This window comes from Mesocricetus auratus, unplaced genomic scaffold, assembly GCF_017639785.1.
Source record: "Mesocricetus auratus isolate SY011 unplaced genomic scaffold, BCM_Maur_2.0 Super-Scaffold_100015, whole genome shotgun sequence".
Taxonomy (NCBI): domain Eukaryota; kingdom Metazoa; phylum Chordata; class Mammalia; order Rodentia; family Cricetidae; genus Mesocricetus; species Mesocricetus auratus.
In genome coordinates, this window is record NW_024429198.1 from 63,723,150 (window position 1) to 63,747,433 (window position 24,284).

General features: G+C 41.7%; 1 protein-coding gene across 9 annotated transcripts in view; it reads right to left on the reverse strand.

Annotated features, from left to right (window-relative positions):
• Fam13b (family with sequence similarity 13 member B) overlaps positions 1-24,284 on the reverse strand; it is an 82,566-nt gene that overhangs the window by 29,746 nt on the left and 28,536 nt on the right. For 8 of the 9 annotated variants that reach the window (XM_021234487.2, XM_040758067.1, XM_040758068.1 and 5 more), the window contains exons 2-8: positions 20,718-20,884; positions 19,134-19,325; positions 18,512-18,724; positions 16,021-16,198; positions 15,589-15,730; positions 9,297-9,457; positions 3,328-3,460 (exon numbers count right to left, since the gene is read on the reverse strand). In XM_021234487.2, coding sequence (XP_021090146.1) covers positions 3,328-3,460; positions 9,297-9,457; positions 15,589-15,730; positions 16,021-16,198; positions 18,512-18,724; positions 19,134-19,290 — 984 coding nt within the window. In that variant the 5' untranslated portion in view covers positions 19,291-19,325; positions 20,718-20,884. The remainder of the gene's footprint in view (positions 1-3,327; positions 3,461-9,296; positions 9,458-15,588; positions 15,731-16,020; positions 16,199-18,511; positions 18,725-19,133; positions 19,326-20,717; positions 20,885-24,284) is intronic. The other variant, XM_040758071.1, reaches the window with a different exon arrangement.

Sequence of the window (24,284 nt, forward strand, 5' to 3'; positions counted from 1 at the left end):
AGGAAATCTAAGCCAGGCGGTGGTGGTACACGCCTTTGATCCCAGAACTCTGGAGGCAGAGGCAGGCGGATCTCAGTGTCTCAGTGAGTTCCCGGCCAGCCTGGTCTACAAAGTGAGTTCCAGGACAGAGAAACTCTGTCTCAAAACATGGGGGAAAGAGGAGAGAGAAGAGGGGGAGGGGGAGGGAGGAGAGGGGAGTAGAGAGAGAATCTAGAAACCTCTACTATAAAAGCAAACTATCTCTTATTTAATCTATTAGTTTTACTTACTTTGAAATAACTGAGACAATACAGAGATTAACAAAATATCCATATGTCCTATAGCTATTAAACAACAACAACAACAAAATTTCCTTTGTTTCTTTCTTTGAGACAAGACCTAGCCTACACTGGTCTCTAACTGAGGATGCTCCTATTTCAAGAGTGCCAGAATTACAGGAATGGGTTTCAGGAAGGATGGGAGGCTCTCGTTGGGCAGTGGCAGTGCAAGTCTTTAATCCCAGTACCTGGGAGACAGGAAAGGAGGGTGAAGAAGAAAGCAGACAAAACTCCTAGCAATTTTATTATAAAGGAAGCAGATGTACCTAACTACAAAGCAAGGAAGAGATTTTTTCCCTCAACATGGGGATGAGGAGTCTAAAATGTTTTATCCTGGAGCTGGAGAAATGGCTCAGTGGTTAAGAGCACCAGCTGACCTTCCAAAGTACTAGGGTTCTTTCTGGAGAGATAGCTCCGAGGTTAAGAGCACTGGCCCCTCTTCCAGAGGTCCTGAGTTCAATTCCCAGAAACCACATGGTGGCTCACAACCATCTGTAATGGCCTGCAAGCATGTAGGCAAACACTGTATACATAATACACAAATAAATCTTTAAAAAAAAAAAACTTCCCCTATCCAAAGTACTAGGGTTCAATTCCCAGCACACACAGGGCAGCTTACAACCATCGTTAACTCTAGTTACAGGAGATTCGCTGCCCTCTTCTGGCTTCTGGGAGTACCAGACAAACACCCATATATATAAAGTAAAACAGAGAAAAAAAGGTTTATCCTGGTGGGAATGAATTGGTAGTTGATGCACATAAGCTGATATGTGCATCATATCACAAGGGCAAGGGGGACAATCAGAGAGTCATCAGGGAGTAAGTCAGATGGACCCGTCTAACATAGAAGTGCCTTACTTGTCCTTATCTTCAGAAAAGTTACACACATGTACTAGTTCATGCTTTCACTCCAGCACTAATGTAACAGACTGTTTTGTAACTGAGGCCAATTTCTACATACAAAAATAAAAATACCCAAAGCATGACAGCATATACTTGAGAGGCTTAGGGACTACATGGGGGGGGGTGTAAGTATAACAACTCTAAGCTGTTTATTGCATCTACTTTTTGTAATATTTACAACAGTAACATACTAAAGAAAGTATTAAAAAGGCCAGGTATGATGGTGCACATTTAATGCCAGCACTCAAGAGGGAGAGGCAGACAGATTTCTCTGAATTCCAACCTGGTTTAGATAGTGAGACAGAGCTACACAATGAGACCTGTTGTGAAAGGACTAAATAAACACATAAATAAATGTGAGCAGGCTGTGGTGGCGCATGCCTTTAATCCCAGGACTCAGGAGGCAGAGGCAGGTATATATCTATGTGACTTCAAGGCCAGCCTGGTTTATAAAGCTACACAAAAAAATCCTGTCTCGAAGAAGAAGAAAAAAAAAAAAGCAAACAAACATACAAAACACCTATGTCTTTTTAAAACATGGATCAGGTGCTACTTGTATACTTTGCTTTCCTTTCAGATCTAGGTATCAAATCCAGAAACTCTCAGAATCCAGGCAAATCCAGTACCGCTGACATACAAACCCAGCTTCTATGTTTGAAAAACAATTATGCCAGAAGCTTATGTAGCACTACCAAGGGTTCAGCCATTTTCAAAAGCGTTGACAATTTTTCTGTGGTTGCAGATCTTTAATGCACCACTCTGAACATGCCGTACAACATCGGCCTCTCAGACATCAGTAACATGCGCTAAAACTGTTTCAGAAAGCAACAAACAAGGCAGGGTGGTGGTGGTCCATGCCTTTAGTCCTAGCACTCTGGAGGTAGAGGCAGGAGGATCTGTGAGTTCAGGGCCAGCCTGTTCTACAGAGCGAGTTCCAGGACAGCCTCCAAAGCTACAGAGAAACCCTGTCTCAAAAACCAAAAAACAAAAAAGAAGGGAGAGGCTAGAGAGACATTTAGTTAAGAGCACAGGCTGCTCTCTCAGGAGGGCCTGGGCTCAATCCCTAGCCCCGACATGGCATCTCACAATTGTTAACTCCCTTCCCAGGAGTTCCAATGCCTCCTCTTTTGGCCTCTGAGTCTCTACGAAGCACACCATGTGGTACATTCGAAACACCCATACCCATAAGAAGTTAACAATAAAAAAGGTTTTATTTACATGTCTTTTGTTATAGGAATCTATGTCAACTAACAACTGTAAAGGGAAAAGAGAAAAAAAAATTTACTATATTATGTTCTTCAAAAGAATTAAATACAGAAAGCTTTGAAACTAACAAAGCCCAACCACAATACCACCAAACTACCTCAACCAGCATCAAAACTTCCTTCCCAAGAAATATTCCTAAAATGTGTTTGATGCTGGACATGGTGGCACACACCTTTAATCCCTGTACTTGGGAGGCAGAGAGGGGTCTATGTAGAGTTCCATGCCAGCCGGGGTTATATAATAAGACCCCATCTAAAACAAAAAGGCCCTGGGGATGGGAAATGGCTAACTGGGTACAAGTGCATGCCACACAAACCCACATAAAGCACAGCAGTACAAACCTGCAATCCCAGCGCACAGCAAAATGGGCTGGAGGACAGACAGGCTGACTCTCCCACACTGCTGGGCTCAACAGCCTGCTGTGTGCGTAGCAGCAAACACCACACCCTGTCTCAAACAAGACTGAATACAAAGAGCAACAACACAGACTGTCTCCTGAGCTGCACACACGCACACACCATGACACGTGTGAGCTTACACACACACACACACACACACAAAAGACTAAAAATATAAACAACAAAGACTGTCTTCTGACCTGCACACATGTACCATGACACGTGTGAGCTTACACTCACACACATACACAAAAGACTAAAAATATAAAAATAAAATAGGGTGTTTTACACTTCCTCTCTACCTCACCATTCCTAAACTCTACAGAGAATGTATATTCTTAGGGATTTACAAAAGAGACAAGTATGTCAGCAAAATTACCCAACTATAAATAACGTTTGCTATCAAAGAAACAATTAGAAGGATGCTTCTAGCATTATCTTACCTGATTATTTTTTTGATCCTCAAATATAAAATCTTGCTGCATGACTTCATTATCTGTGGTAGTACCAGCCATAGGTTTTGAACACTTTATGTTACCATCACTGGCATTAGCAGAATCAGCAGCAGCATCAACCCTAATAAGAATTTTAAAAAATCAGATCAGGCCTTTGAAACAATCAAAGAGCAACCATGACCTATGTTGAATGTGGTGGTATGAGATGGAAAAGTTCAAGGTAACCCTAGGCCACACAAGAGTTTGGGGCCAGCCTGGACTACATGGTTCCACATTTCAAAACAAATAAACAGTTTATGAATCTTTACTTATAGGGAGGGGCTTGTCTGTCTTGAGATGGGGTCCAACCATGGAGTTCAGATGACCTCAAACTGGCAATCTGCTTGCCCTAACTCCCCAGATGCTGAGATGGGGCAGCCCCTCTTTGTTGAGAGAGGCACTGTCATCACGAACTCTGCCTGACAGACGCTGGCAGAGAAGCTGGCTCTGTACGAGGAACCTGCACCTGCCATACCATCAACCTGGGTAACAAAACGTTTCCTTATTAAAGAAAATGCATCCTCATTAAACATATCCGTACTTTCCCTTGCTGAGTTCTATCAAATCTGTTACATGAATTTTTATTCTTCTTTGAATGTTATTAACAGACCTTGTAAGAATTCTCATAAGCAAAAATACTGTGCTTAATTTCCTTTATAAACACACACTCCTACATAAAATACTGTTTATCCTTCTTAAATACAAACTTAGTACTGGACACCATCACAAACACCTATCTAATACAACAACAGTAGCTTTCTATGGCAAATTTTCAAACCTACATAGTCCTAACACAACAGATTTTTGGTTAGACAATACTTCCAATGATAGAACAGAGCTCATCTCCAGTGATGAAAATGAGAGCACTATCTGAACAAGGGACACAGGCTTCAGCATCAAACGCTACAGAATTCATTTGTAAATGTTTCTGTCCTGTTCTCCCAGTCTCCTCCTCTGACACCAGTGGCTCTCTTCCTACTTGGCCCACACCCTGCCTGTGGGCGTTGCTTTCCAGCCCTTCCTATAGCGGTGACTGCACTTGGAGCAGGCCGTGTGCACAGAGCCACCATCGGTCCCAGACAGTAACGTTCTCCTGAGCATCAAAGCACAAACAAGGGCCACCGTCACAACACTTCCGAGGCTGGCAAAGACACTGTGGCACAGCTGCAGTTGCATAGCATGGCATGTTAAAAACAAGCGTCCCAACCACCAGTTTTCATGTCTAAATAGCTTCCATTTTATATTCAATAGTTATTTTCGTTAGTTCTTTTTTAATCTTATTCAGGGGATGGAGAGGTAACTCAGTGGTTAAGAGCACATACTGCCCTCAACAAGGACCTGAGTTCAGTTCCCAGCACCCACGTCAGGTGATTCACAACCACCTGTAACTCCAGTTCCAGAGTATCCCCCTAGGGTGTACCTATACATACATACCCAAAGTGTTTACAAATCTTCACAATCAATTGCTGTGAAACTTCCAAAATATGGGTACATATTTCACATCTGTCTTAAAGTGCAAACTAATATATGAAAACCATTTCTCTGTGGTCTCTAAATGTAGGGCTGTGGTAACAGGAAGTAAAGCAAGTCTTTCCTCCACCCAGGTAAAGGTAACAGGCCAGTGGAGACTGGATTAACAAAGTGCATGGCATAGACTTTAATACACACAAACTCAGCTACTCGCAGATACTCTAACAACGTCACGTGGAAGAGGACAGAAGCTGGGGTAAAGAATAACGACTCAGCTAGGCAGCCGTGGGGATCCGAGGCTGACACTGAGCGTCTTTCCAAATTGCTCTCCAACTTCCTATTTTTATTTCATCTGTATTTATTTTGTGTAAGTTACACAGACATAAACATACACACTCATACTATGTGTGTCCCATGCCAGACATGTAGTAGAGGTCATACATGTAGACCTAAGTCGGAGGACGATGACGAGCTGGTTTTCTCCTCTCACTATGTAGATCCCAGGGATGGAAATCGGAGACTCAGGCGCCGTTAGCTGAGTCACCTCAGCAGCCCTCCACCTTGGGGCTTTGCTTTGTTGCTCCATGACTTGCGGCTCACTGATTATTACATGAACTAGCTGACTGACAACTTCAGGGTCTGCATCTACCCACCCTTCAGCAGTTAGTTACAAGCACAGGCTGCTCTGCTCAGTTTTTCCAGGGTGCTAGGGATCTGAACTCAAGGCCCCACGATTACGTAGCAGATACTTCACCAACTGAGCTACCACTCCAGCCCATCACTCACATTTTAAAAGAAAACTGATTTCAGGAGATAAAAAAACTCTCATTGGTGCCATGTGGTACACACTCCTTTAAGCCCAGTACCTGGGACGCACAAACAGGTACAGCTCTGTGAGTACAAGCTGCTTTGAGTTTCAGGCCAGTCAGGGTTACACAGTATGATTCTGTCCAAAAAAACTGATCTGAAGAAAATTCATACACCCATGATCCCAGCACTGAGGATGCTAAGGCAGGTGAATCAGAAGTTTATTTCCAACAGGTATCTAACACATCTTCCTAGGCTACTAATAAACAGAAATACAAAAGAATTGGGCTATAAAGGTGGCTCAGTGGTTAACAGCACTTACTGCTCTTACAGAGAACCTGAATTTGGTTCCAGAACCAACCATGTCAGGTGGCTCACAACCACCTGTGACTCACACACACACACACACACACACACACACACACACACACACACACACACACACACACACACACACAAACTCTCTTTTTTTCCTCTCTCAAAAAATAAAACCTTAAAAAAACACAAAAGCGGGATGTTGTTTATTATTTCCACCTACTTTACAGAAATTGTTCAAAAACCTTGACATCAACTGCTAAAAGTTCAATCCCTCACTTTACACAACACAAAGCCCACTAAGTCCTGAGAACTTTATTAAGCACTTTCTATTTACTACACAGCTTAGAGAAACTCTTGCTCTTCTTTCATCCAATGTAGGAAAATTAAAGAACATATTCTACATTTCTTCTGTCTTGGTACACTGACTCACTAGTTCAACATGTAATTTTAATCATAAAGACCAGCACTTAAGACAACTCCATCTTGCCTTTAAATCTTCATTTATTCAACATTCAATACTTCAGAACTCTAGTCTGGGGTGCACATTACTCTCAGGGCTCTGAGAATCCATATAAAAGCAGGACTGGGAAGGTGACTCACTGGGTGAGACATGGCAAACCTGAGGGCCTGAGCTGGCATGGTACGCACCTGTAACACCAACCCTAGGGAGAAGGGAGGAAGCAGGCAGATTCTTAAGATGCTCACAGTTTAGCCTAAGCAGCTTTAGGTTCAGGGAGAGGTTTATAGCAGAGCACAACTGCACAAAGGTATGTGTGATGGCTTGGAAGAAAATGGCCCCCAAAGGGAGTGGCCCTATTAGGAGGTGTGGCCTTGTTGGAGAAGGGTGTCACTGTGGGGGTGGCTTTGAGGTCTCTTATCTCAAGCTTCCTGTGTGATAGTGTTGCTTCTGAGTCAAGATGTAGCACTCAGCTCCAGCACTGCGTCTACCTGCACACCACCAAGCTCCCCTTCATGATGATAATGGACTGAACCTCCGCAACTCTAAGTGAATCACCCAATTAAATGTTTTCTTTATGAGAGTTGCCATGCGTGATCTCTTCAAAGAAAAAAACACAAAACAAAGAATAACCTAAAACAGTATGCACACATGCATGCAACACACCATAACTAAAACTTGTGTTGCACAGTTCTGTATCCCAGTGCTGGGAGACAATAGTAATTAACACACTTCACACGTTAGGCAACCTCCTATCACTGTAGCCAAACACTCGAGACAATCAATTTAAACAGACACAATTTCAGCTCCTTGTTTTGAAAGCTCTAACCCATGAGTGACTGGTGATGCTGCTTTCTGCCCAGTGGTAAGAGAGTATATCAGAGTGGAAGACTATTATTAGCCTGACAGCCAAGAAGCAAAAGAAAAAGAAGGTAAAGGGATTCCAAAATTCCCTTCAGGGGCCATTAATCACCTAAAGAAAACCCCTAGATCTTCCCTCGCAAAGGTTTAATCAATTCCCAATGCGACTACTCTGGAGAATACAACTTTAACAAAGGCATCAGAGATCAGAGGGTCATTAAAGATCCAAAATGTAGCCGTTACATAGCTACAACCATTATAGACAAAACAAAAACAAACAAACAAAAAGATGGGGTCATCACTGAAAAGCAACATTTACAGAAGATTAGAAAGAACTATGCAAACATCTAGGAGAACATATAACTAAAGAGAAACTGCAAAGGCTCCAGGGAGGACGTGACTTAGCACATTTGAGGAATGTTGCTATTGCCAGAAGAGAATGACCAAAAGAATATTACTCAAGAGACAGACTCAAAAGAGGTGGGACAGTTGCCAGTAAGGTGGGGCACATAGTTACACAGACGATCATCCACTCGAGAATTCTGTTTACTATTATAAATAAGACAGGACGACAGTGAGGAGTTAGAGCAATGAAGTGATCTGGAGAATTTTGTTTTTAAGACTTATTTTTAGGGCTGGAGAGTTGCCTCAGTGGCTAAAAGTACTGGTAGCTTTTCCAGAGGACCTGGGTTCATTCCCAGCACTGACATGACAGCCACAGCCATCTGTAACTCCAATCCCAGAAAATCCAATGCCTTATTCTGACTCCCATGGGCACCAAGCACGGGACATGGCACACATAGACACATTCAAACAAAACACTCACGCACACAGAAATAAATCAGAGAGAGAGACGGGACACACACACACACACACACACACACACACACGCACGCGCGCGTGACACAATGGAGCACACATGCACAACAACTTTAAACAATCGGTCGGTAGTATCACAGTGCTTACAGTTCTACCTTGTGCTCACATCCAGCCCACCCCTAAGCTAGAAGCTGCAAGTGTAAGTCAGCTCAGGAGGCTGAAGAGATGGCTCAGCACAGAGGATAAGAGCAAGCAGGAGCTGCTTTCCCAGAGAGCCCAAGTTTGGTCCCCAGCACCCAAGTCAGACAGTTTACAAAAGCCTTGGAACTCCAGCTCAAGGAGATCTGAAACTTCCTTCTGTCCCCCAGAGACACTGCACTCGGGAACACACCCTCACACATAACTTAAAAACAAAGTAGTGTAAGAAAACCAATGTGGATTTGCATGAGAATAGCCACCATAAGGCCAGTGAGGGCGTGGTTTTGCTGGAAGAGGCGTGTCACTGCAGACAGGCTTCAAAAGGCCCCAGTGTATCCCCAGTGTGTGCATGCTCGCTCTGGCTCTCTCTCCCCCCTCTGCCCCCTCCCTGCTTTTGGGCCCGGTTGTGAGCTCTCGGCTGCTCCTGCCGCTGTGCCTTTGCTCCACAATCATGGGCTCCAAGCCTCTCAAACCATAAGCCCAATTAAAAGGTTTCCTTTAAAAGCTGCCTGGTCACGGTGCTTTGTCACAGCAGCAGACAGTCAATTCAATCACAGTGCTGCCATCTCTACAAGTTCTATTTCAAAGGTTCAAAACTTTAACCAAACCCAACTAACTAGCTAATGTAAACACAAATTTTAAGAAAAATATACACAAGGCTATATTTCTGGTAAAGGAAAAACTCCTTAACGGCTTTTAGTTTTCTTCTTGTTCTTCTTTTAATACTCAATGTCTTTTTTTTTTTCTCTGAGTAAGGGTCTTACTATATACAACCTGCATGGCCTGGCCTCCTGCTGGAAGAGATCCTCCTGCCTCTGCCTCCCAAATGCTGGAATTACAGAAACATGCAAGGCTAAGCAACTGTCCAACACTAGCTGTATCCAGCATTCAACTCAGGCTCCCAAGCAGTTCTCTTGGTGTTTGGTGCTTGAGTCTACAGTGAGACTGCATCACTCAAAAGCTAGAGCTGGCTCCATGAAGCCTTTACCGTGCTGATGCTGTAACAGCCTCTGGTTCCAGGACGTTCTCAGTCATCCTTAACTGCAACCCCTCTGGCAAGCCATCCGACTTGTCTACGCCTTCTTCTGGAAGCTCTTCTATATGTTCCAGCTTTTCATCTTCCTCTTCTTCCTCAGAAAGTTCATTAACCTACATAAAAAGGAATTTCAGGGTTAAATCTAATAAAGTTTTTAAAAGACTTACTTAAGATACACTACTCAAAAAGTATCGTAAATGCAAGTTACTCATTTTAAAATTTCATTTCCTAATACCAATCTCTCCTATAAAGTGTCAACTTTTTTTATATCAAAATAAAATTATACAACAGGAAAAAACATTTACCTAACATGCACAAGGCCCCACTTTCAATCCCCAGAACTACAAAACTAAATAACAATAAAAAGTAAATAAGTGTATAAACAAGACAAATGCAACTTACTTTAATTTTGCTTACATCAAATAGCATTTTGATGCATGACAAATATGAATAATGTTATAACCTATGAAAAAGCTTTCACTTAACAATACGAATGTTTTGTTTTTGTTGGGCCTGGTAATACACCCCTGCAATTCCAGTACCAGAGAGGCAACACCAGGAGGATCACTGCAAGTTACAGTGGGTCAAGACTACACAGTGAGATCTGTCTCAAAAGAAGTTTTAAAGCTTGATTTTCTAACCACTTTTATAAATCTAGAATTTTCTAACAAATCTTAAAAATCTAACAAAGATTTCCAATTCCTTTCTCCATGTTCTAGGCATATTAAATGGGTTGTTTAATATTAATATTTAATCTTAATTAAATAAATATTAATTAATTTAGTATCGGTATATAAAAGAGGGCACAAAAATCCTGAGTTTGGTGGACACACTTATAAACTCAGTAAATAGGAGGCAGAGGCAGAATTGTTAAAGTTCAAGGTCATCCTATTCAACAAGTTAAGAGGCCAGCTCAGGGTAAATGGGAGTGGGGGATTACTAAAGCGTTGCTTTTGGCTGTGTCTGTCTCGAGCACGGGGCAAAGGCAGACTGTCATCCCTCCCTGGCTTTGCACTTGGTTCTGGGGGTCTGAACCTTACTTCTCACTCTTGGATGGTAAACACTTTACCCCCTGAGCCATCTCCTTAGTCTTCAGAATGATTTATAAAAGTGACTCGTGATAAAAGAGTACCTTTTAACCAAAAATATGTAGATTGAATAAGTATTCTGTGTAAACGAAAAAGTTTTACATTTATTCATTGTGTGTGTGTGTGTGTCTGTGTGATGTGGGTGTCGTGGTACTTGTGGGGGTCAGAGGACAACTTGGGGAAGCTGGTTTTTCCTTCAGACACATAGGTTCTGGGGAACAACCTGAAGGACATCTGCTCAGGTTTGATGAGCTGTCTATCCAGCTCACTGCCCCCTCTGAAGTTTTTTTTTTTAATCACTGTTTTATTGGTAGATGAGGCATTGCATTTGTAAACATAATGAATTTAATGGAATCTGTCATACATATTTAGAAAAAAATTTTTGAGATACCATAGGTTGAACCCATAGCCTTGGGTATGCTAGACAAGCAGCTGCTGGACTAGCCCAAGTCAGTGAGTGCTGGGACAAGCGAGACTCTACCACACACACACACACACACACACACACACACACACACACACACACACACACACACACACACACACACACACGGAAGCATTCAAGGGAGACACCAATGTCAACCTCTAGCCTACACACACACAGGTACACATGAGTGTGCGCCTCTGCACAAGTGTGCCCACACACATAGATGCTAAAATAAGGTAACTTTACGAGTAAATTTAGGGAGATGGTGCATCTGGATGCCTCAACTCGCTCAAATGGCATGCCTCCTAAGCATTCACACCTCAGCCTGGATCTACAGAGCCCATGAGAGCCAGACATGGTCACCTCCATCTGTAAATCTAGCAGCAGGGATAGGGAGTCAGAAAGACCCCCAGAACACTGGCCAGCTAATGGAATCCATCAGTGAGCACCTGATTCAGTGAGAGAGCCTGCCTCCTAAGGTAAAGGGCAAAGTGAAGACACACAATGTTGTCCTCTAACCTACACACACATCCAGACATCACACTCACTCACTCACAAAATTAAAAATTATTTTTTAAAAACCGTTTCTATAGATAATAGCTACTTCATATCGAATTTATCATATTCAAGTCAATAAACCTTACATAACCGCAATCTCCAGTATTTTCATCACAAGTAAAAATACAGCCTGTAGGATTTTCTTCTCTTCGATTCCAATTCCTAGCATAATCTATAGAACTTCTCCAATGATAGCTAACTTATTACTCAGATCGAGAGAGGTCACAAAGGACAGAGTGAAATGTCCTTTCGCTCCACTCCTGCCCCACAGCTCTCGTGTGAGCTGGTAGCTCGTGTGAACTGAGCTGTGCGCAGCTGCCTTAGCTTCCCTCACGGAACCCTTCACCCACTCTTCCACTCTTCCTGTGACTGTGAGATTTCCTTCTCTAGGGCAGCTCTCCAGACTCCAGACTGTGAAGAATGCCACCACCTGCCTTCTCAAACACAAAGAAACATAATTATCGCTTCAAACCCCCTCTACTGGATTTTCATTCATTTAAAGAACCCAATCAAAGTCCACTTGACTTTTGTCAAGTCATTTCTTAAGCATTCCCTATTCCTCATTTCAACACATTCACTTCGAAAGACTGCCTACTACTGCCTTCAGAAGAGTTTAACAACTAAGTACTTGAGTTAATGGAATGAAAGTCCAAAACAGTGCTAAATAAACTTGGTTTCCTTCAATTATCAAAATTAAAAAGGCACAGCACTGCCATACAGCCATACAAGGTGGTATCCTTAAATATAAATATAAATGAAACTTAAGTATTTAAGTTAAAGCAACTTAAACATAACTATGCTGAATCTGAAACTATTTTACTTGCACTCACTCAAATACCTAATCGATTCTACTAACAAACCAAACTGAAGCTTATCAAAACTGCTTAAAAAAAAAAAACAAGCTTCACCGAGCACCTTTAATCCCAGCACTCGGGAGGCAGAGGCAGGCGGATCTCTGTGAGTTCCAGACCAGCCTGGTCTACAGAGCAAGTTCCAGGACAGCCTCCAAAACAATACAGAGAAACTCTGTCTTGAAAACCAAAACCAAAACCAAAAAAAAGAGAAAAAAAAAAAAAAAAAACCCAAGCTTCACAAGTAATTCTGCTATTTGTAACCACTTTAATCAATCAAGAAGTTTGTTTTGCCAGGGGTTGGTGGCGCTCGCCTTTAATCCCAGCACTTGGGAGGCAGAGGCAGGCGGATCTCTGTGAGTCCAAAGTCCAGCCTGGTCTACAGAGCGAGTTCCAGGACAGCCTCCAAAGCTACAGAGAAACCCTGTCTCGGAAAACAAAACAAAACAGTTTATTTATTTTTAATGGGTAAGAAAATAAACCCTGGGGGCTGGAGAGATGGCTCACCAAGCATATGTACATGTTGCATAGGCATACACTCACGTATACAATATAAAATTATTTTTTGAAGAAGAAAAGAGATCTTAGTAATTAGCAACATGAAAAATACCTCACTATCCTACTTCTTGAAGATACTTTGCTCAATATACTAATATCTTTTCTATCTATGGGTAAACGTGACAAACTTCAACATATCTCTCAGTCTTGCTTAATATAAGTATCATCCTTATGTAATGTGAAGCGCCAATTTTTCTTATGCTTGAAAAAAAAATAAAAATGCTGACATATAGACAAAGTTCATCACACATTAAGGAAATTATAGGATAGAAGACCACAAAATTATTTAACAATATAAAGCATAACCAAAGCAAACACTGTAAATTTTAGGAGTCTATAAATACTAGGTCAAGCTGTCATCAATTTCCAACAAGTTAAACATCTTGGAAACATAGAAATCAATGACATACACACATACTGCTCTTATATTTTGAACAGCCATTACTTTTGTTTCTAAAAAAGCTATTGGATTAAACTGTAATTTAAAGAAGGATGACATACGAAACTCCCTTTTTATAGCCACCAAGACACTAAAGTTTAAATGTCAACCAGGCATGAATACACACTTATAATCCAACACTGGAAAGGAGAGGCCACAGAATCAGAAACTCAAGGCAAGCCCTGGCTATATAAGGAGTTCCAGGTCAGCTTGGGTTGCATAAGATCCTATCTCAAACAAACAAACAAAAAAAAAAAACCCACTTTATGACACAGCCACCAACCTGTCCTCTTGACATTTATTCTCAAGCAACAATCACCTAGAGATAAGTGTGGTGGTGCATACAGTAATCCCAGCATTCACAAGATGAAGGGAGGGTATCAGTAATCCAAGGTCAAACTATACACAGCAAGATCAAGAGCAGACTGTGTACTACATGAGACCCTATCTCAATAAGCTAGCCAAGTATGGGGGAACATTCCTTTAATCCCAGGACCCAAGCAGCTGAGACACACACAGATCTGTGTATTGGAGGCCAGTCTGCAGTCTATAGTTAGTTCCAGGGCAGTCAGAGAAATACAGTAAGACCCTCAAAAAAAAAAAAAGTCTGGTGGCAAACTACTTGAATTGTAGAAAAAAAAATTAACACAAAAAATAAAAGGATCTAGATATTGGGGTTCAAACTTCAAGCTGAAGATTAGAAAAGCAAAGTAGTGGGTTACTAGTTCTTACCACTACACTCAGGCTGAACCAGCTGATCCTGCTGAGTGTCTTCAGAGTGGCTGTAAACTCCTGAGACTGAAAGTCTTCCTATCCTCCATGGGGCTGGAGAACTAATGCTCAATACTGAGGCCTTGCTGGGATTGAAGTAGTGTGATCCCAGCTGCTGAGATCATCTTTGTGTGAGCTGTTTCTCTTTAGGACTGGGTCAATCTTGTGTAGATCTGGGTGGCCTTGGACTCACAGAGATCCGTCTACCTCTTAATCCTGAGTCCTAGGATTAAAGGTGTGTACCACCACCTCCTAGCTTCTGGCTGCTGGGACTAAAGGTGTGTACTTGGCTTCTATGGCTTGTGGCTGACTTTGCTTTCTCAATTCTCAGGCAAGCTATAATAAATCATAAATAATATATCACCACAAAAACTTTTTTTTTCTTTATGAGACAGGGTTTCTCTTCGTAACAGCTCTGGCTGTCCTGGAACTCATTCTGTAGACCAGGTTGGCCTGGAACTCACAGAGATCTGCCTGCCTCTGCCTCCCAAGTGTTCAGATTAAAGGTTTGTGCCATTACCCCCAACTAGAAAAATTTTCAAACTAGTATCTAACTCAAAATTCTAAACGTGAGGAGTCTAAATAATGCTTTACCAAAAAAAAATTACAATTATTCAAGTTTCAATATTCTTATTTCATAAAGGTAAAGGAAATCAAGTATAATGCAAGCACTAAGGATATAACTCAATTGGAAGAAGGTACACAGTACTTCATAAACCAAATGTGGCTGTGAACGCCTATAATGCCACCAGAAGTTCAAGGTCATTCTCACCCATATAACAAGTTAGAGGCCAACCTGAGCCATATGACATCCCTCAAAATAAATAAATAAAAATCATAACAATAACAATGGATTTTAAAAGCCCAAGCATGGTAGCCCACACTAGTAATCCCAGCACTGGGGAAGCCAATACAAGAGAACTACTGACAATTTTAGACTAGCTTAGGCTACCTACTTACTGAGTTCCAGGCTGATCTGGGTTAAATTAATACCATATTTTCACACAAACAATAAAAACCAAAAATGAAACCATCTAAAATTCAATATATAAATAATGGGTTTGAATAACTTACTACAATCACAGGATTTAAAATTATCTACCATCCAGGTAGGTGTGGGACATAACAGGACTCCTAACATTCAAGACAAAGGAGTCACCTGGAGTCAAGGGCAATAAACCATGTTTAAGTGAATAATGGGGCTAGGGAATGAAGTACAAGAGAATTCCTACCATGCACTCTGACTGTTTCCTAGGTGAACGTTTAATCTCAATGATAGGATGCTTACCTACCATGCACAAAGTCTGAAGTCCTATGCCCAGCACTACAAATTAATTAATAATAAATACCATTTGCTTAGTACCTAAACTGAGATCAGAAAGTAGGATAAATGTGTTGAATCCAATCATATGCTACATGGATATGTAACCCATTAATTACAAAAAGTAACCAAAGAACCCCTCTAGTTTAGCAGGTAAATTCTTGTGTCACGCCACTAAGAGTATATTTATTCTCTTACAAATATAAGAAATAGAATGTTAAGTATGCTCACCTGCTCAGTAATTGAACTCAGATCATTTGATGAAAAATCCTCCTCTTCATTCTCAAAGAACTCACAGTAATTTTCCAGAAGCCCCGCCATTATCCTGCTCACAACCTCTTGCTCCCTCATGTCTTCCACGTCTGTGTAAACGCTAAGGACAAAAGCTTAATTGAGCCGAGTTCCTTAATTACAGGTCAAATGAGAAAAGAGCCAGTGAGTCACTTTATGAAACTGGGCAATTTATGTCATCATCCCATACCTAGGTTTTCCCATCTGTAAAACCTAATTTGTACCCTCAACACAGTAATGCTGTGAGAATTAATCAGATATACTATAAAAAAATTGTTCACCAAGCATTCTATGATTCTTGGGAGACATTATAATGATTCCATTTCACAAATCCAATTTTTTTAAGTTAAACAAAGTTGTGAAATAACTTACTGGAAGACATCTGGACCAAAAACAGCAGCCAAAGAATTAGCAGACCAAATTTCCTCATGGTGTGATGCTACATTGGCTAGAAACCTACACAGAAACTTTAGCAAACTGTAGTTGACAGGTGGGAGCTGCTGCAAGAGGAACCTCAGCTTTCTTCCAAATTCATCTTCATTATTATAATCTATAAAACATAATGACAGGGTTCTTAAGGAAGTAAGAAGCAAGCTCAGATATTCTGCCAGGTCCACATTAGTCCACCCACATCTTTTTACTGTAACTCAAAACCTCTGCACTTCCTGTGGAGAGGCCAAGGCCTTAGGGCTGTGCATTTCACCGTGAAGTGAAAGACGGGTCTGAAAGGGGAGGTGGAGAGAGAGGGCTCAGCCTCTCAGCTGCTGTCCATGTTTTCCTCACCCATTACTCACGGGCCTCAATTCCCTAACTTCTCTTGCATGACTACACTTGGGCTTCCAAACTAATGCAAACTGACCTGCCAGTCAACAGAACTACCAAGGAGCCGTCAGCAAGCAAATTATCAATGACAATGTCCACGACAATTAAGGAGATCAATGAGCAGGGTGACAAGAGGATTTTCTTCTCTTGGTGTTCACAAAAGAACCATTAACCCTAAGCAACGAGGTCCAACTACCGTGAAAGTTCTTTTCTGTTTCTCACTGGGAAATCTCTTCTAAATTGTTTGGTTTTATGTTTTCGAGACAGTCTCACTCAGTAGCCCAGACTGACTGGCCCAGGATAGCCTCAAACTCAGAGACAATCCTCCTGCCTCAGTGCTGGGATTACAGGCAAAAACCACCATACCTGGCTCTGGTTTCATTTTTTTACCAAGTGAATGTGATTACAGAAGCTAGGCTTACTAACAGAAACTGGGCCTTTACAAACGCCATTAATGGATGATGGTCTAATTTTGAAGAATTTCTCAGAGATACTTCAAAATGAAGCAATTTATTACTTTTTTAAAAAATTTCTCTGCAGGTTCTTAAAATTAACTCAGAAAAAAATGGTAAAAGTTTATTTATGATCATGATAATATTGAACATTTCTGAAAGAAAAGGTCTAAAATGTTTATCAGGGTCTAGGGAGACCACTTAAGTCAGTAAAAGTTACTGCAAGCATAAGTACCTACGTTCAGATCCCAACACTCACTTAAGAAGCCAAATGCCAAATGTGCCTGGCGTTGGTGGCGCACGCCTTTAAACCCAGCATTCGGGAGGCAGAGGCAGGAGGATCTCTGTGAATTCGACACCAGCCAGGGCTACACAGAGAAACCCTGTCTCAAAAAAATGAATGAATGAATGACCAAAAATAAATCTCTTTTAAGTCACTTATATCAACCACATGCAAGATCCAATTAACACACTCATTATACCTAACGTCTCCAATTCATCATCATATATCACATCCACACATTTATTTTATAGTTACCATTTATTTCTCTAAATATCACCTTAAAACTTCAACTCAGACCAGAAGGGTAGCTCAGCGCATAAATGCGCTTACCACAAAGTCTGGCCATCTGAGCTCAACTCTTCAAGATACACGTGGTGGGAGGAGAACGCCCATGTCCTGGCGCTGGCACAGGCGCTGGCACGGATTCTTTCCTAGCTCTGATCAGCGCTGTCACTCCAAAATACAGAGCAGAGCCCTGGCATGTAGCAAGTATTCAATTAACAACTGCATTACCTGAATGACACATAGGAGCATCTTTGTCTATAATAAATACAGACAACAATTGGTGCCCAATGATCTAGACACCCTCCCAAGAGAATACTTTTTGTGTCTTTAGCTCAGTAAGATCCTATAAAAAAAATTGGGGGAGGGAAAGTAGTGAGGCTTCCACCAAGTTGCCCTTTGACCTACACAGGCACACCCATACACACCACAAGACAGCTTTTTAAAGAGATGGCTCAGTGGATAAAACACTTGCCACACAAGCCTGATACCTTGAGCGTTTGGATCTCCAAAACCCATGTAAATAAAAGTGGGAAGCTGAGGGGGCATCACTCAAAGCTGTCCTGACATCCACACACAATGGTCCACTAATACACTATCATACACAATCACACACACACACATACACAAAAATACATACGTAAAAACCTAAAGTACTACAAAGATCCACAAAGTTATCATTCTCTTAACTATATACCACACAGACCCAAAGAGCAGTGGAGAAAATAAAAATTCACCTCTGAAAGTCTATACTAACTGACCACATATCAAATTTCTAAAAGGTGGGGCTGGAGAGATGGCTCAGACGTTAAGAGCACTGACTGCTCTTCCAGAGGTCCTGAGTTCAATTCCTAGCAACCACATGGTGGCTCACAACCATCCATAATGAGATCTGGCGCCCTCTGCTGGTGTGCAGACATACATAGAGACAGGATGTTGTATTCAGAATAAATAAATAAAATCTTTAAAAAAAAATTTCTAAAAGGACTGTAATAATAAGTGACTGATGAAATCCAACTGTTACCTTGAGAAAGCTGCATCAAGTGAATATGCAGGCTGCCAGGTATGACGGGCTCAGGGAGCTCCTGCAGGAAAAACCTGAGGAGACTGATGGCTGAGGGGACGTCCGCTTCCTTGACCAAATCCACCTCTTCTCCACTGTCGTACCTCTGCCGAAGCCACTCCACGGTCTCAGCGTTCCCATTGACTTGAAACAGCCCTTGTTGCTCCAGACCTCCTATGTTAGTTCAGGGTAGAATTCAGCTGCACCTTCAACTGACTGGCCACATGCATCCATTCTCAACTTAACATCCTCATGCTTTCAGAAAGGCTTTCCTGGCTCCCCAGATTTGCATAAAAACCAAGCTGGTCATCTAGCAACACACTATCTCTGAAGGATAGTCTATCTCATCCCACCCTTTATATCCATTTAAAAAGTTCCTGTTACCCCCACTAAAAACGTTCTCACCTGGGCAACTGCCATTTCTAGGTAAATCAATTCAAGAAAAATATACTAAAGCCTTAGAGTTTATATTGTTCTTCATGCTTTGCACTATCCATACTAAGAAAAAATTAAATCTAAAATCAAAAAGGGGTAGTTGTGTTTATTACAACAAAGCTAGCCCTCAAAGTAAGGAAATGTATACCATGTTCCTCAATATAGTCCACAACGTGGCGGACTAGGAACGGAACCGCACTGTCTGGGTGTCCTCCCTGCTGCAGCTCATCAAGTGGAGTCCCAAATATTTTGTTAGCAAGATCGGAGTTGCAGTTACTCAAGGAAGGGGAGGAGCTCTTCCTCATATCTTTTTTGCAGCCAGAAATCAAAGCTGTCTTTTCTGCCAAATGAAAGACAAAAAAGAAAATAGAAAAAGAAAAAAAGACTATAATGATTAGCAGGTGGCAATACGAGTAAACACATTAAGGAAAAAGGGCTTTTACACCTGGTGTGCACTGTCTGTTTAATATGGTCCAGCTATAAGGCCCACGACAGTCTGCAAATAACCCTTCAGTGTGATTATAGGAGCTCTTCTCTACCAGAGTCTGGTCTGAACGCTCTGACAGTATCAAAACGTCATCCAAAACCTTTTAGAAAGTGACATTAATATCCCTAGACAATTAAGAGTCAAATCTGCCCCAAGAAGACTTTCTACTCTGAAAGCACAGTGATAATGCAATTTTAGGTAGAAGCCAAACCTGATCATCACTGAACCCTACAATATGAACCCTCAATTCACAAACCCAGTAATCAGGAAAAGATCACTTTTTATAAACCGATGGGCCTTTTTGAGACATGGTTTCAGGTTGACCTTAAACTCCAAATCCTTCTGCCTCAGCCTCCTAACTGCTAGGATATGACCATACACAGCACACCTAGTGATCAATCTCTTTACAAACGAAGGCCTGGTAAGAATAAGAATAGTCATTTATTTCTGTATGAGCAACTCTAACTCATTTTTTCCCCCAGAAAGGGAAAATGTTTAGTTCTAAGCTTCCTTTTTTTGGGTGGGAAGAAGGGTTTCAAGGCAGGGTTTCTCTGTGGCTTTGGAGGCTGTCCTGGAACTAGCTCTTGTAGACCAGGCTGGTCTCAAACTCACAGAGATCCGCCTGCCTCTGCCTCCCGAGTGCTGGGATTAAAGGCGTGTGCCACCACTGCCCAGCTAAGCTTCAGTTTTTAGTGAGGTAAAAATTCCAGAACCCCAAGCTAGTTCAGAAGAATGGTTGTCTTAATTTTGTAGGATGGAGACCAGTGATGGAAGAGAAGATAATGCCTCAGATAAACAAGTCTCCATTATCTAAAGCAGTAAATAACAAGTAGTCCCAATAATTAACTAATCCCAATAAAAACCCATTCATTAAACAAAAGGTTAAAAGAAAGAAAAACTTTCTCAAGTACTGATTCCAGATAAAAGGTGAACCCCAAGATTCTAAAGTTTAAAAAATTAGACTGAATCAACTATATCAGCTAGGTTAAGGGAACCACAGCTTGACTAGGAAACAATCCAACCAATTTTTAGGACTGGTAGAAAAGATAACCATAAATTTACATAGTCTTAGACAAGCAACATCTACTCTTTGATGCATTTGGTGCCAGTTAATACAAAATCCCAAAGTTAATCAAATAGCAGCTAACTACATGTATCACTGATAGCAAAAAATTAAATAGCTATGAACAGCAAATTCTAAAAATCTTTGCAGATTTATAGTGTATTACCACTAAGAAAGCTTACCTTTGAGTACTTAAACACCTAAGTTTAAAAAACGGCTTCTGCAGCAGCTACCCTCACTGAGCAAGCTTGCTTCTGTCATTTACGGTTGTTTGAGATTATGGCAGAAGATCAGCCTGTAGTTCCTCATTGAAGAAACGCAGAACTCGATCAGTACTTCAGCAGTTAATCTACAAGAAGAGAAAAGAACTGTTTGACTTCTCCCATCTATATATGTATTTGTGTGTGGTCTTTGGCTCCACATCTTATTTTCTGGTAGCATCTCTCACGGAAGCTGAAGCTCGCCAGTCCAGGTAGAATGACCAGCCACTGAGCTCCCAGGATCCACCTGTCTCCACCACAGAATGCTGGGGTTACAGGATATAGTAACTATTCCTAGATAGGTACTCAACAAAAATCTTTAAAAACCAAAACCCCAGGATCCACTCTGTAGATGTGCTGGCCTCAAGCTCACAGAGACCATCCTGCCTCCCAGCCAAGTATAATCATTCAAATGCATACAAGGTCTTAGCCCTTTCCCATTGCCCATGCTCTGTTATTTCAGGTGGGAAATCATGAGCACAGGACATCTTGCATTTGTAAAGCACAGTAGTGAACAATACACTAAAATGTAACATACAAAGATGTAACGCATTAAGAAAACTAAGGAGTTAGAACAATGGTTCTGAATCTTCCTAACTGGTTGGAACCATAAAATTATTTCATTGCTACTTCATAACTTTAATTTTGCTGTTATGAAGCATAATATGAATATAATGTAAATACCTCATGTGCAGGATATCTCCAAAGGGGTTGTGACCCACAGGTTGAGTCCACTAGAGGGACTGCTCAGTGGGTAAAGACACTATTTGCTGCCAAGCCTAATGACCTCAATTTGATCCTGGGGATCCACATGGTGGACGGAAAGAACCAACTCCTGAAAGTTGTCCTCATCACCTTATACACACGTGTACATGCGGGCGCACCCGCGCGCACGCGCGCGCGCACGCGCACACACACACACACACACACACACACACGGCAGGGGGGTATAGACAGTCAAACATTGAGATAGAAAGAGAGACAGAAGCCGGGCGTTGGTGGCGCACGCCTTTAATCCCAGCACTCGGGAGGCAGAGGCAGGCGGATCTCTGTGAGTTCGAGACCAGCCTGGACTACCAAGCGAGTTCCAGGACAGCCTCCAAAGCCACAGAGAAACCCTGTCTCGAAAAACCAAAAAAAAAAAAAAAAAAAAAAAAAAGAGAGAGACAGAGAATGAAATTAAAATTGTAATAAAGTTGAGTGTGGAGGCACACACCTTTTATGCTAGCACTCAGGAGGCAGAGGTGGGCAGATCTATAAACTTAAATGCAGTATGCTCCACATAGGGAAGTCAATCTCAATACTATATACACACACGCTTTAAGGAGTTATTTTGTCTGTCCAAAACATCAGATCTTACTTTTGAGACAAGTGACCTAGAACACAAATATCCAATTTCAGGGTATGTCACAACCAAGGCCTAAGAGGCACAGGGCTTTAAAAACATTACCTTATCTTTATTATTTTTAGGATCGTCTCTCTCCGTGTGCATGCATGTGTGCATGCGCGCGTGCATGCGCGCGTGCATGCGCTCCTACAGAAGCCAGGATGGATCCCCTGGAGCTGGAATTAGAGGCAGTTGGGAGCCACCCAATGTGAATGCTAGGAACAAAATCTACCTACTTTGCAAGAGCAGCTCTTTTTTTTTGGGGGGGGGGGTTTCAAGAAAATGTTTCTCTGTAGCTTTGGAGCCTGTCCTGGAACTCGATTTGTAGACCAGACTGACCTCCATCTCAGAGATCTGTCTGTCTCTGCCTCCCAAGTGCTGGATTAAAGGCGTGAGCAGCCACCGCTCAGCTGCAAATGCTCTTTCTTAATCACTGAACCATCTCTCCAACCTACTTTTTTTTTTCTTCCTAGACACAGGGTCATGCTATGTAGTCAAGGCTGACCTCAAATTCAAGATCCCTCTGTTTCAGTTTCCCAAGCTGGGATTACAGACATGTGAAACCATGCCTGGATAGCTGATGGTTTTATTGTTCTTTAATATAAAACTACAGTGTACTTGTTTTTAATCAGAAAGGGTATTAGAGGAATTTGCTAACTTACTCTAGACAAATGGGTTCCTAGAGACGGAAACTTTTCTCATCTCATTTTACACAGGTGGCAAAAAGTTCCTTTGGGCAAAAAAAAAAGGGGGGGCTGTGGGCTGGGGAAGAGACTTAAGTGCTCTCCCCACAAGAATAAAGACCCGAGTTCCATCCCCAGCACCCACATAAAAAGCCAGACATGGTGGCATGCCGATGCCACCACAGGCAGATCCCTGGGCTTATGGCAGGCAGATCAGCTGGTCGAGTATAGTCTACCAGCCGCAGCTCTCAGTGAGAGGACACTTTAAAAAACAAAGTGGACGGCTCCTGAGGAACAGTGCTCCAAGCTGTCTCTCACACAGTCACGAGCATCCACACCCACGTGTACATAGTGTACAGAGTACACACATAAAAAGGGCACATATACAAAAGCGCCCTGACCTAACACGCATAAGGCCACAGGTTCAATCCTAAACTCCACAAAGAAAGTCAAGCTGTACTTGTTTTTCGAGCTTTGAGCAAATCTCAAAAACAAAGACTACTTCATTTTTATTTCCCACACTTTTAAACTAACCAGCTAGAATCCAATTATTTGAACTGATGCTATCATTTACAGTACTTTCCAGCTCACTACCCATCGAAATCCTCCAACCATACTGTGAGATAAGGAGGAAAAGAAGAAAACGCTCAGAGAGCTCAAGAAACTGGTCAAGTTCCAACCTTGTGACTACAAGCTGCAACTAGTTTCTAAGTCCTTTCTAGCCGACAAATATAGATCTCTGTGAAACTGCTGCCTAGATTCCCCTTGAAACGTAGAGCCACAGGGTGACTGCTGCACTAATGTGGCGTGTGTTGTCACACTCTATTCCAGATCCTTCCCTGTCCCCGATCCTGTTAGAACCAGCTGCTCACAATTGAATCTACTCTTCTCTTGGAGAAGCCCCAATTCTCTCGTTTCGGTTAACACAGACTGTAAGCAAACGCTCTATACATCCCATACTTCCTTTTTCTACAATAGTAACTCCTCCCACATTCTTAGCATGCTCCAAAAATACTTTATTAACAGAGAAATGTTCTCTGCAAAACATCTATTCATTGATTGAAACAGGGTCTTCCTTTAACGGGGAGATGTATTGTTTTGTTTTTGAGACAATGTCTCACTATGTAGCCCAGGATGGCCTGGAACTTAATACATAGATAAGACTGGTCTGGAACTCCCAGAGATAAAAATGCCTGCCTCTGCCTCCAACATACTGGGATTAAAGGTTAAAGTATGTCTTTTTAATACCAATGTGACAGAAACAGATTCTTGGTATTGATGTGTCTAGTTGACAAATAAGTTTGGGCTGAGAACCTTTTTTGGATATAAAACCAGCTTCTCAGATGTTTATCTGTCAAACAGGATATTATAAAAAAACTAATTTGCAGTAATTCATTCATGTTCAGAAATGTTAGCTTT